This window comes from Scyliorhinus canicula, chromosome 7, assembly GCF_902713615.1.
Source record: "Scyliorhinus canicula chromosome 7, sScyCan1.1, whole genome shotgun sequence".
In the NCBI taxonomy this organism is placed as follows: Eukaryota; Metazoa; Chordata; class Chondrichthyes; order Carcharhiniformes; family Scyliorhinidae; genus Scyliorhinus; species Scyliorhinus canicula.
Genome location: NC_052152.1, coordinates 191,884,325 through 191,898,147, shown reverse-complemented (window position 1 = coordinate 191,898,147; position 13,823 = coordinate 191,884,325). Strand labels below are relative to the sequence as shown.

At 44.4% G+C, this 13,823-nt stretch overlaps 1 protein-coding gene across 4 annotated transcripts in view; it reads right to left on the bottom strand.

Moving 5' to 3' along the window:
- The window catches only part of LOC119969650 (translocating chain-associated membrane protein 1-like 1), a 109,514-nt gene that overhangs the window by 41,655 nt on the left and 54,036 nt on the right, over positions 1–13,823 (bottom strand). For all 4 annotated transcript variants that reach the window (XR_005461437.1, XM_038803582.1, XM_038803584.1 and 1 more), the window contains 3 exons: positions 13,494–13,612; positions 9,237–9,353; positions 9,082–9,140 (listed from right to left, as the gene is read on the bottom strand). Coding sequence is in view for 3 of the 4 variants with exons in the window: in XM_038803582.1 (XP_038659510.1) it covers positions 9,082–9,140; positions 9,237–9,353; positions 13,494–13,612 (295 nt within the window). In the remaining variant the exon portion in view is untranslated. The remainder of the gene's footprint in view (positions 1–9,081; positions 9,141–9,236; positions 9,354–13,493; positions 13,613–13,823) is intronic.

Sequence of the window (13,823 nt, the reverse complement as noted above, 5' to 3'; positions counted from 1 at the left end):
TGGGTGCTGTCGGGACTTCAAGCAGGCTCACAAAGAACTCCACACTAAAATAAAAGCAAAAATACTGCGGGTGCTGGAGACCCGAAATCAAAACAAAAGTGGAGGGAAAATGCAGCACATCTGGCAGCATATGTAGAGGGAGAAACAAAGCTAATGTTTCAAGTCCAATGTAACTGTTCTTTGGAACTGCTGCTCAGTTAGGATGAGACAACTGATTTTGCAACCCCCTCCCACCACCCTTAGTTTAAAATCAGCCAGAGTTCATTTTTTAAATAATTAACCAGCTAGAAAAGCACACTGACAGATGATTTTAGATTGAGGTCATGTCACACCTCACAGTTGAACAGTTTGCCAACAGTCTCCCATTAAAGCCTACACATGAAAAATTGCTACTTTTGTGCTGGTGTCCATGGAAGCATATCTGTCAGGATAGTGGGAAGTTAATGAGGTTAACAGTGAATTTGAGATAAAAATAAAATAAGAGAAAAGTAACAAAAGTAGTAGGTATCGAGAGGAATATTATTTTCATTGCAATTTGCTGTGTAACAAGATTAGCAGGAGTGTAGACACATTGAAAAGTTGAACAAGGTAGATAGCAGAATTTACAGAGGGAAATAGCGAAGAGATTGGACATTATAACTGCACACTCATTGGGTAAGGAAGCTAGATCTCCATCCAACAGTCAGATAGGTCAGTTCCGTCTGGGATCCAAGCCCAGAGGCCCGTTCCAGCTAATATTTAGAGCTACGACAGGTTGCAGATATTCTCCTCTAAAATATACAGTTTTGTGCCTTCACTGACCAGGAAGAGACATTTTCCCAGACTTGGTCACCCAAGCAGCATTGTGAGGATAATATATATAAAACCGGCGATTCTCCGGCCCGGATGGGCCGAGCGGCCTGCTGAACCCAACCGGTTCACGCCGGCGCCAACCACACCTGGTCGCTGCCAGCGTGAACAGCGCACGACCGGTGAGTGTGGGGCCTGTGGGGGGGCGGAGGGAGGATTGAGCACCACAGGCGTGCTCAGCAGATGTCTGGCCCGCGATCGGTGCCCACCTATCGTCAGGCTGTCGTCTCTAAAAGACGCACTCTTTTTCCTCTGCTGCCCCGCAAGATGAAGCCGTCATGACTTGTGGGGCAGCGGAGGGAAGACGGCAACCGCGCATGCATGGGTTGCCCCGGCCAACCTGCGCATGCGCGGCTGACGTCACTTGGGCGCCGCCAGCCGCATCATTCCCGGCGCGCCGCTTTAACGCAAGTATCAAGGCCCGGCGCACGGAATTCACGCGCCACTGCTGCTAGCCCCCCCCCCCGGGGAGACTAGGGGGCGAGGAGCAGCCTCCGATGCCGGAGTGAAACACTCCGGGTTTCGCTCCGGCGTCGGCTGTTTGTCTCCCGATGGGAGAATTCCGCCCCGTGTGTTTAGTCAGTCATATACTTAAGTATTATAGTGTATATTGATCTTTGCTGGGTATTTTTTCCTTTCTTTTATTTTAATAAATATTCTTTATTAATTGTTTAAATAACAACTAGACTGGTTCCTCACTGGGTTGTGCACTGCTCCTCACATTATTCCGATCAAAAATAAACCACTAAAAAAGTGTTTCAAGTTATCCTTCAGTCACACTCTCGCAGGTAACATCAGCGGGGTTCTTAGCAATAGCATGGTCAATGCTTTCAGAAGAAGATGAAGAGGAAGAATGGGAGTGTGATCTGGGGTCTCCTCGTTACCGAAACGTAAAGAAAACAAGTGTAAGTGAAAACAAGAGTGAATGGAAAGTTAAAAGTCAGTGAAATGGCAGTGGAGCAAGGTGGTGGAGAGAATACAGGGAGTAAATAGGCAATTCAAAAAGAAAGTGTGGGTGGGGATGGATTGGTAAAAAGGGAAATGGATAGTGGAAATATGGAGTTGAAATGGAAATGCCAGGCTGATAAGAACAAAGAGGTTAGGGATGCAAAAATGTGACTGAGGAAATAGGAAGAGCTCCTCTGACAACGACATGCTCCGTGCAACTCAAAACAAATAGGGAGAAATGGAAGAAGACAAGGAGACACAAAAAACCGTGAAGGAACCAAACAGCAGTAGAGAGGCGGAAAAAAATCAGTGGCGGGTAATTGTAACCATATTCTTGGAATTGCCAGAATAGATCAGATAGATCTATATTAGCATATTTTCTCACTGCTCAGTATCCAGTTGACATTAAAAAGATATTTATACAGGAAGTTCTGGACAACCATTACAATTTCATTTTCAAAAGAGGAACATGCAATTTTCTTTTGTTCCTTCACAGGGTGCGAGTGTCATTAGCTAGGCCTCCATTTATTGCCCATTATCTCACGGTCACTGAAAAGTGAATATTAACTGGGGAAAGGATAGGCAGGAGAAAATTCCTGAATATAATTATGACAACTATACATTTAATTTATCGGATTTGGGGAGATAATACCTCTTCAAACCAATAGGTAGCCCAAACTGTCTCGACAATTTGCTACTACACAAATAATTCTTGTTCAGGTTACCAACCACTCAAGTTATGCTGTATGTCTATCCCACTGCATTTTCTGACTAATATAGTCACAGAATTATATTCAACGATATTGGGTTTGATGGCTTTTTACACTCTTCTTTTTCAAATTTAATTGTCTTATTCCCCTTTTATGAAAAAAATATTTCTTCCACCCAGCAGATTCCACCTCCCTCTTTTTCAGTCACTCAGGTCTTCACAAAACTACTTCCCTTGTCAAACAGGAAGGGCTCCGTTCAGTAAGAAACTGCAACAAATTCTCTCCTCCATTGGTTAAGGTGTTTTAAATTAAGTCCAGCTGCAATTATATTAAGCCAAAATTTTCAATTAAATTCCCTCTTAGTTAAAACACCTGTTATATTGTGTCCATGAGTCCTTCATCCAAATAGTATCAAATGGAATAAGTAATGACCTGTTCTAGTTTACAAGACTATTTTCTTGTTTGCTTTTATTAGCACTGTCAAATGTTGATCCTTTCCTTACTTTCTTTATCCTCCCCTCCTAAAAATGCAAACGCTCACTGAAGTGCAATTCTATTGGCACCCATTGCCCTCCAGCATTTCATCCATGCTCACGTATTCACCAAGACTACGAGGGATCAACAGGCTATTTAGCTGCAGGGAGTATCATTGCTATGGTTGGTGCATTTAATGTCCATGTATGCACTTTTGAGCAAAAATCACGAGATGAACAACATGCAGTGTAAAATTCCTCTCCAAATTAAAAACTGTACGCTTATTTTTACTGTTAATTTAGGACAGATTAACTAATGAGAGGCGGGGGTGGGGAATAGATATTCACCAATTACTCAATAAAAGAAAATGTGCATTCCCAGAAGTAGGAACCGCTCCATCATTGATACTCCAGCTGCTCCAGTTGAGATCGCCTTGACTATTACAATCACACTATAAAAGTTGGTGTTTCTAAACCTGACCTAAATAGCTTAAGGGCTACAAGTGGCCTCGTCATTTACAAGGCCAGAGTTTCCCCAAACCTTTCCAGCCACTGAACTCATTTGACCTGCCAAATGTACTGACAGAACCCCGAAGAACAATCTTATTATGCGTAAGAGTTAAACCATAAAACATTGTTTGCATAATAAACATATAAAAACAGTTACAAGGCATTTCTATTTCTTTTAAGTATACGTTTATAATTAAAATGGTATCTTATTTAAGTGTTATCCTTAAGTCTTGCCTTGCTTTTTGACTTTTTTTTTAATGGGAGGTGTGCTGCTGCCTCTTTGCTCACAAATTAATTTAAAATTAACAGTGTTGCTGGAGAGGGGCAACACAGTGGTTAGCACTGCTGCCTCGCAGCGCAGAGGACCTGGGTTCGATCCTGGCCCCCGGTCACTGTCCGTGTGGAGTTTGCACAATCTCCCCATGTCTGCATGGGTCTCAGTCCCACAACCCAAAGATTTTCCTTTTTTTTTTTAAAATAAACAATTTTAATGAGGTATTTTTTGGCATTACAAACAGCAACAGTATAAAAACAATGTACAACGAACAACAAACATAGTGCAATCACCGACTCCCATCCCGCCAAGACCCACCTACGCTTGATGATTAATGTGAAAACATATTTGGTTAATAAAGAGTTATATTACCCTTTATAATTGTTGAATTATATTTACTTTAATCTCTAATTTTTTTCATATATTATTTTTATTCTCCTTTTTCACATTTTCTCCCAAATTTACACCCACCAACAATAAAACAATAATCAGCAACAGATATGTCAATCCCCATAACAATAACAACGATCCCATCCTCCCACCAACCCCCAAACATCAGCCCGCATGTTTACATAAACAAATGACAAAAAGGAATCAGGGATTACCCATAGTCATCCTTAATTACACAACCCCCCCCCCCCCCAACTAAAGTTCGATGTTATCCAGTTCTTGAAAGTGCATAATAAATAATGCCCATGACTTGTAGAATCCGTCTGAGCTTCCTCTCAGTTCAAACTCAACCTTCTCAATGGTCAAGTATTCAAACAGGTCCCCCCGCCACGCCAGGGCACAGGGTGGAGAGGTTGCTCTCCATCCCAGCAGGATCCGCCTTCGGGCGATCAACGAGGCGAAGGCTACGATATCTGCCTCCACACCCGTTTCCAACCCTGGCTGGTCCGACACCCCGAATATGGCCTCCCTTAACGTGCACCACCTTAGAAATTACCCTAAAAACCTCCTTCCAGTATCCTCTCACACATCTTCTACCCCTTCAAAGAATCGGCTCATCCTCGCCCTCGTGAGGTGCGCACTGTATACCACCTTCAGCTGTATCAGCCCCAACCTCGCACATGAGGTGGAGGCATTTACTCTCCGGAACACCCAACACCAGACCCCCCTCCTCTATAACCTCTCCCAACTCTTCCTCCCACTTTGCTTTGATCCCTTCCAGTGGTGCCTTATCCTCTTCAAAAATAGCTCCGTACACTGCTGACACAACCCCCTTCTCAAGTCCCCCTGTCGTCAGCACCTCCTCCAGCAATGTGGAGGTCGGTTCCTCCGGGAAGCTCTGTATTTCCTTCCTGGCAAAATCCCGAACTTGCACGTATCTAAACATTTCTCCCTGCTGCAGCCCATACTTCGCTTCCAGCTCCCTCAATCCTGCAAACCGACCCCTAAGAAACAAATCTTTTAGCGTCTTAATCCCCTTCTCTTCCCATTTCCGAAAACTTCCATCCCACCTCCCTGGCTCAAATCTGTGGTTCCCCCGAACCGGCATTTCCCTTGACCTTGCCCCCAACCTGAAGTGTTGGTGAAACTGCCTCCAGATTTTCAATAAAGCTATTATTACTGGACTCCCTGAGTATTTCCCCGGAGCTATTGGGAGCGGCGCTGTTGCTAGTGCTTTCAGTCCCGACCCCCTGCACAAACTCTCCTCCATTCTGACCCACTGGGAATCAACCCCTCTGACCCAGCTCCGCACCTTCTCCACAGTAGTACCTTCGCTGCCCAGTAGTAGTACATCAGTTATATTACCCATCAGACCCAAACCCCCTGCCTGCCTTCCCCTCTATAGCAGCATCTTTCTCACTCTGGCCACCTTCCCTCCCCATATGAACGAGGTAACCCTTCCCTCAATCTCCCTGAAAAAAGCCGTTGGGAGGAAAATCGGTAGGCATTGAAAAATAAACAGAAATCGCGGCAATACATTCATTTTAACCGCCTGTATCTGACCCGCCAGTGACAGAGGGAGACCATCCCACCTTGCCAGATCGGCTTTCACTCTCGCCACCAAACTAGTGATGTTGTACCTGTGAAGCCTCCCCCACTCCCAGGCAACCTGCACCCCCAGATACCTAAAGTGAGACCCTGCCCTCCGGAATGGCAGCCCCCCCCAAACCCCTGCCCCCACCCCCAGCCGAGACACCACAAAATACTCTCTTGTCCAGGTTCAGCTTGTACCCAGAGACAGACCCAAATACTCGCAGCAGTTCCAATATTCCTCCTATCGACGCACTCGGTTCAGTCACATACAGCAGAAAGTCGTCGACATACAAGGACACCTTATGCTCTATCCCCTCCCCGCACTATTCCTTTCCATGCTCCCGAACTTCTTAATGCGATGGCCAACGGCTCAATCGCAAGTGCAAACAGCAGGGGGACATAAGACATCCCTGCCTGTCCCACGGTAGAGAGAAAAGTATCTTGAGCTGATATGGTTTGTGCGGACACTTGCCTTTGGCTCCTTATAGAATAGCTTTACCCAGTTCACGAACCTTGGTCCAATCCCAAACCGCTCCAGAACTGCCATCAAGTACCTCCATTCTACCCGGCCAAACGCCTTCTCGGCGTCCAATGCCACAACCACCTGTTTCCTTCCCTTCCGCCGGTGCCATAACGACATTCAAAGCCCTCCTAATGTTCGAAAACAGCTGCCTCCCTTTCACGAACCCCGTCTGATCCTCACCTATCACTTTCGGGAAGCACTCCTCCAGCCTACCCGCCAGTACCTTCGCCAATATTTTTGCGTCCACATTCCGAAGTGATATGGGCCTATGCAACCTACACTTCGTTGGATCCTTATCTTTTTTTAGCAACAGTGAAATCGATGCCTGCCCAAAGGTTTGTGGCAGCACCCCCTTCCCTATCGCCTCTTCAAACATCCCCACATCGAGGTGCCAACTTATCCTTGTATTTTTTATAATATTGCACCGGAAACTCATCCGGCCCTGCCACCTTCCGCGACTGCATCCTCCCAATCGCATCCTTTATCTCCTGCTCCACTATTGCCCCTTCTAATGTCCCCCTCCCCTAGCCTCGGGTACTCCAACCCATCTAGAAATTCCTGCATCTCACGGTCTCCCCCGGGTGGCTCAGACCTGTACAACCTCTCATAAAATTCCTCAAAAACCTTGTTAATCAGCTCCGGAGCCACCACCACCTTCCCTCCCCTATCCCTCACCTGAAGAATTTCCCTTGCCGCTGCCTCCCTCCGGAGCTGACCTGCAAACATACGTAACTGCCTTATCGCCATGTTCATAAACTGCACCCCTTGCTCATCTCAGTTGGCTCACCGCCTTCCTGGTGGACAGTCGGTCAAAGCTCCCCTGTAGTTCCTTCCTCTTTTCTAGCTTCGCTGGGTCCCCATCTTCTGCATAACTCCCATCTACCTCCAACATCTCATCTATTACCCTCTGCCGTTCCAACCTCTCCTCTTTGTCCACCCTGGCCTCAAACAAAATTACCTCACCCCTCACCACCGCCTTTAGAGCCTCCCAAACAACTGCCTTCGACACCTCACCCATACAGTTGAAACCTACATATTCCTTAATTACCTTTTCAATTTTCTCACAGAACACTTGGTTCCCCAAAAGACCCACATCCAGTTTCCACCCTGGCCTCTGCGCTACCCCCTTCTCCAGTACCATATCCACCCAATGCGGAGTGTGATCTGACACTGCATTTGCCGAGTGTTCCGACCCCTTGATCCCAGCCAGCAAAGCCTTTCCCACCACAAAAAAGTCGATCCACGAGTATACCTTATGGACTGCTGAGAAAAACGAGTACTCCCATTCCCTTGGGTGCAGGAACCTCCAAGGATCCACCCCTCCCATTTCCACCATTAGCCCAGACAGCGCCTTCGCCCCCCCCCCCACCGATGGGACCAGCGAGCATGGCCGTGATCTGTCCAATCATGGCTCCCGCACCAAGTTCCACTTCCCCCCCCACAATCAGCTCATGTGTGTCCAAGTAGGAAATGGCCCCAAACACCTTCTTCACAAATCTCACATCTTCCCAACCCAAAGATTTTTCTTACAGATGCGTGCAGACTGACTGCAACTGGTCGGTCTTTATTAATATGGGTGGATAGATTAAATTCAATGCAGAAAGTGATGCACTTTGGTAGGAAGAACCATGGATGGATAATATAAAATAGGGGTAGAATATGCATAGATCATTGAAGGTGACTGGATAGATGCAGCAGTTTATGGCCTATAAAACTCCATTGGAATTTAGAAGAATGGGGAGGGGGGGGGGAAATCTTATAATAGAAACATTTAAAATTATGAAACGAATGGATGAGATAGAAGCAGGGAGGTTGCTTCCACTGGCGGGTGAAACTAGAACAAGGGGGCATAGCCTCAAATTAAAGGGAGCAGATTTAGGACGGAGTTGAGAAGGAACTTCTTCACCAAAAGGGAATTCATTGCCCAGTGAAGCAGTTGAGGCTACTTTGTTGAATGTTGAAAGATAAATTGATTTTTGAACAGTAAAGGAATTAAGGGTTGTGGTGAGCGGGTAGGTAAGTGGAGCTGAGTCCACACAGCCATGATCTTACAGAATGGCGGAGCAGGCTCAAGGGGCCAGGTGACCTACTCTTGCTCCTAGATTGTTTTGTGTTCTTATGTGCAGGGTAGGTGGATTGGCCACGCTAACTGTCCCTTAATTGGAAAAAAAGAATTGGGCACGCTAAAGTTTAGAAAAAGGAGTATTGCTGGAGAGATGGATTCGGATATCACACTCGCACACCTTTCCCACCCTCTTCCTCCTCCTCCTCTGCTTCTCTCTCGTGCTATCGAGTTGACTTTGCTCTCGCCCGCATTTGCCCATTATGACCAGCTCATCCAGTCAGAGGCCAGCTTTTCAGTGAATTGGCTGCTGTTAGTTGGCTCCCGATAGGCGGACTAAGTGAAAAACCACCTTGATTAGACAAACTGGAAGGTAGTTTTTCCCAAATTTAAAAACGCCCGGACCTACTGCGGAACCCTTGGATGGTTCCACGGAACCTCGTTTGGGAAACAATGTACTGATTGACCAAGGAATTTGTATGTGCTGCATTTTGGCAGCACAGTGGAAACAGAAGTGTTCACTAATCGTGGTTTTATCGTGTGGATATGCTGCAACAAGACCCAGCAGAAAACAGCATCAACCAGTGTCAGTCGCTCTATTGGAAAGGCTGAATACAGCTTTAGAGTTAAACATGGAATAAAATTCTGAGTAACTTCTCCGATACGATTCTTCTTTCCGAACACAATAGCAATTTAAAAAAAATATGAAGTATTTGCTTTCCATTCATAGATTAGGAAAATGTGCTTACAACATGCGAGAGTGTGGATATCTTTCCCATAAAAGAGTAGGATCTGTTGTAAATTTTTCCTGGGATGGAAAAGACAAAGAAAAAGAAAAATCAGTAAATTAGAGCCTTTCTAATTTAGTACAAACTTTAGAATGAAATATTTGGTATATTCTTACTCCAGTCAGGATGCTTCCTCCCCAGATAAAGGAGAACAAATAGAAGAAAGCCAGTTGGCCAGATTCATTGAATTTACTGTGCTTCGTTTTGGACAAATGCAGCCGTCTGTTTATTTTCTGGAAAAATTAAAAGGATTAAATTTAAGAGATTTATCCTACAACCTGAAGTTAAAAACGTAAAACTGGTTGGTTAAGATGCAGGTTAAAAAACAATAAATGCCCCCAAATTGGTGCTAAAATGAAAAAGATACATCCCAAATAACTACAATTCTTGTACTTTTGATTATATGACCAGGTAATGCTACTGCATCAGAGCCAATCCAGCTCAGGTTTGTGCATTTAATGTACAGCTCAGCGAGGTCTCCTTCACAGTTCCCCTGTGTATTAATCCACCAGCAGCTAATCAAAATTGTTCTTCTCTCATTTGGAAGCAATTCAGCAATATGTACTTCACCTTTGTTTGGATTTTTTGTTTTGTAGTAGCAACAGCTAGGTGGTTGCACATTGCAGATATACAATGGCTAAACCTAAACAATTGTATACGTCACGTAAATTAATAATCCCATAGCTGATGCCTGATCTGATCATTATGAATGGTAGCCAAGGAAAATAGATTTGTTGCTTATGTCTTTCTTTTTGAAATATCTTCCCAAGTAGTTCACAACCTTCTGGCACAGAAGAGGGAATCAATTTGGGGTAATGTTGCTTTGGTTGACAGCTGATTTGGAGGAATGGATTTGGGCCAGGTGTATTTTTTTTCCTTTGACAGACAATTCAATGGCTGGGGTTTAAAGCACACGCTTAGATTGTGCTACATACGTTTGGCTCATTAGCCTGTGGCCCAACACAAGAGCTGTGCTAATTTGATTCCATTGATGTGGTTTGCCATGCAATAAGTAAACATCTGTTTTCAGGGGTCAATATATAGAAGAGAAGAATCGGAAAATTAGCAATTACTGAGACTGAACAATGGTGTGTCTCATTCGCAGAAGAACTTTAACCTAGTTGAGACAGTGGCGAGCTGGTTTGAAAGCATCAACGGGGCAAGTAGAAATCGGGTACAGAGCATCAAGTGGGAAAGGATGTCTGTGGCAAGTGGGAAACTGTTTGTCAGGAGAGTGGGAGGCTGGACAGCATGGAGGCGAAGAGTAAATATGAATTTTAAAATAAAATCCAATTGAAAATTTTCATTTATATCCAACACATAAAACAGCCCAGAAAATGAATATTACACAGTACATTGTCGCAAAAAAAAAGGGGTGAGGGAAGACAATAACCAATCATGTAAATTCCACCCAAAGAAAGACAAAAATAACCTGCCCCAATAATAATAACTACCCACCCCCATAGCTAATGGTGACTAACTCTTTTAAAGAAGGAAATAAATGGCTGTCACCTCAGGTAGAACCCATCCACCGACCCCCTAATGGTGTACTTCACCTTTTCCAGATACAAAAATTCCTTGCGATCACCCAATCAGACCAAGGCACTGGGCAGAGGGGAAGATCATTATTCCAGCAGAATTAGTCTCTAAGTTATCAATGAGGCAAAGGCAAGAATATCCAGCTCGGTTTGTAGCCCAGCGAGTCTGTCACCCTGCAAATGGCCACCAACAGAGAAGGCCCCAGGTCAATATTAAGAATCGCTGAATTAGGGGCGGCACAGTGGTCAGCGCTGCTGCCTCACGGCGCCGAGGACCCGGGTTCGATCCCGGCCCAGGTCATTTTCCGTGTAGAGTTTTCACATTCTCCCAGTGTCTGCATGGGTTTCACCCCCACAACACAAAGATGTGCAGGATAGGTGGATTGGCTACACTAAATTGCCCCCTAATTGGAAAAAAGAATTGGGTACTCTAAATTTATGAAAAATAAATAAAAGAAAAAAAAGAATTTAAAAAATCACTGGCATGGTGCTAAAGAAGGAGACCCAAAAGCTTGCCATCCTTGGACATGACCAGAACATGTGGGTGTGGTTAGCAGGTCCATGAGAGCACCGCTGACAGCTGTCCGCCACTCCCATGAAGAACTCATTCATCCTTGCCTTAGTTAGGTGAGCCCAATTAGGCAAAGTCACGCACAGGAGGAAGTGGAATTCACCCTACAAAGGGCCTCACATCACATGTCCTCATCCGAAGTAAGTCCCAGCTCCCCCTCCTTTCTCACCCAGCAAGACAACCCCCATTGAAATGATTCCCCCACTCTCCCACCGCCTTCTGCTACTTTCAGTTGAACGATTTTGTCTATAACAAGTGCGGCCGACAGTTGAAATTTTGCTGAAAGTGCCTCCAAACTGGCGAACCGTCCCTCCGTGAACAGATCCCCAAAATACTCAAGGCCCTTTCCTTCCCATGACTTAAATGTTGTATGCAACCCCTATAAATAAATGGTTATTGAAGACAAGGACCAACAATGACATGCCACTCAGCTTGTAATGCTTCTTAAACTGCTTCCATATCCTTAAAGTAGAGTTCACCACCAGGTTCTAAGAACATCTCACTGGGGGGAATGGGAGCAAGGCCATTATCAAACCCCATAAACTTGATCCGCTACACAAACCTGCCTCCATCCATCCGCATATGGAATCTGACTCCCGCAAGTGAAAACGTAAGACTTGTAAGTTTGATGGGATCAGATGTTAACAGGGAAGAGAATTTATGATAGCCGAAGGAAGGAATTGTGGGGGAAAATATACATTGACCTGCTTCTTTAGTGCCTATAGCATAGAAATGTGATCCAAATGCTCTTCACAGAAGTATAAACCAAAACAAGGACTAAGCCAAAGGAAGAGTTAGTTGGACCGTTGAGAAAGAAAAGCCAAGGAAAATCTAAAAAGGTGGAGAGGAAAGATTTAATCTAGGAATTTCTGGAGCCTGCAAGCTGGGCAGCTGAGGACACACAGCACGTGATATAAAGAGGAAGGGAATTCGAAAGAGGTCAGAATCGGAGAACTCAAGAGTTTGCAGGAGCTAGCGTGCTGGAGGAAGTTACAGAAATAGGTTTCGGGCAAGGCAATGGAGGGTTAAAATGCGAGAGTGAAGATTTTAAATTTGATATGTTGGGAGTTGGAAATGTAGAGCAGCAAAAACAGTGGTGATGGATGAGTAGGGCATGGTGCCAGAAAAGCAATAAAATTCTTAAAGTAGCAACAAACAAAAGCAAATTCCCAATAATCCAAGTTAACAAACAGGGCTAGTGCTTCTGATATACAGACCTGGGAGGTGCAGTTAGGGGGACCAAGCTGGGAGTAAATTGAAGAGTCAGCCAGGAGAATAAGTGCATGCATAATTCACTTTTTGCATGATGGACAGACATAACAACAAGGGCATTGCATACACAATGAAAATAATTTGCATTTAGACATCAAACAGGATGTCCCAAAGCATTTTACAGCCAGTGACTGTAACTTCTTTGCAGTGTTAATGTAAGCCTACTTGTGACAATAATAAAGATTATTAAATACTTCTAGAAGTGCAATCATTGTTGTAATGCGCACAGCATGTTTCCAGATATAGCACTATGATAATGGTCAAATAGTCTGTTTTTCAGGTAAAATAAATACCAGTCAGGACACTGGAGAATACCCTTGGTCTCCTTTGAGGGCAGCCACAGGATCCTTTACATCCACCAGAGAAAACAGATTGAAAATCTCATTTGACAGTAACATACTTCCTCAGTAAGCTACCGCGGGTTTCATAAATAAAACCCAAAAATGCTGGATATACTCAATAGGTCTTGCAGTATCTGTGGAGAGAACCAGAGTTAACGTTTCAAATCTAAACAAATCTAAACAATTATAAGGAAGGCCATCCATCCACTCGAATTGCTGGCCCCGGAGGTTGGGAGTGGTGTTCAACTCCTTGAAGTTATCTCCATATCGACAGTACCGAGGAGGCTACGGCATGACAGGCCTGAGCACCTCACATTAGAATAGCAGGCTCTAGTTCCAAGACTTAATACTGTTAGGTCTGGTCTTAAAGTGTCCCATTTTAAATCATTCCACTTTAACAGTCAGGTAAGATACCCATATTCATATTTCACATAGCAAGTTTTGTTTAAAGTATTTTTGCACTGGGTCTGATGTAGAGCTGAGAGACCTGGGCCATCTAATGCTCCCTGACAATGCTCTCACTTCCAAGTCTCTGGTTTGTGGCCTCTGCCACTCTCATGCTCTCACTCTCCAACAATTAAGCACTTTCTTCACCCACATCAATTTTTTTCCAACTAAAATCAAATATGCAAAGAAAAGCTTTTTACTTACATCCAGAATATACTCTTGTATCACAGCATGTAGAATTATAGCGATCAACATATAAAAGAATATGGTGGCCAAGTCTTTAAAGCCATACTCATAGAAGCTGATAGAATCAGTTCCCTCATCTGTAGAAAAATAAATAAATATCAAGCACACATAAATACATTTTGCTTCAAATATTATAAATGCAAAAATGCAAGTCCCTGCTCCCGGCACAGGCAGAGGTGGCAGGAGAACAAAGTGGCATGACTGAGGTCAGAGTATCAATTTAGGGCATAGTTAATTTGACAGTTATTAAGGTCATAGAGTCATAGAATCATGCAGCACAGAAAAGGC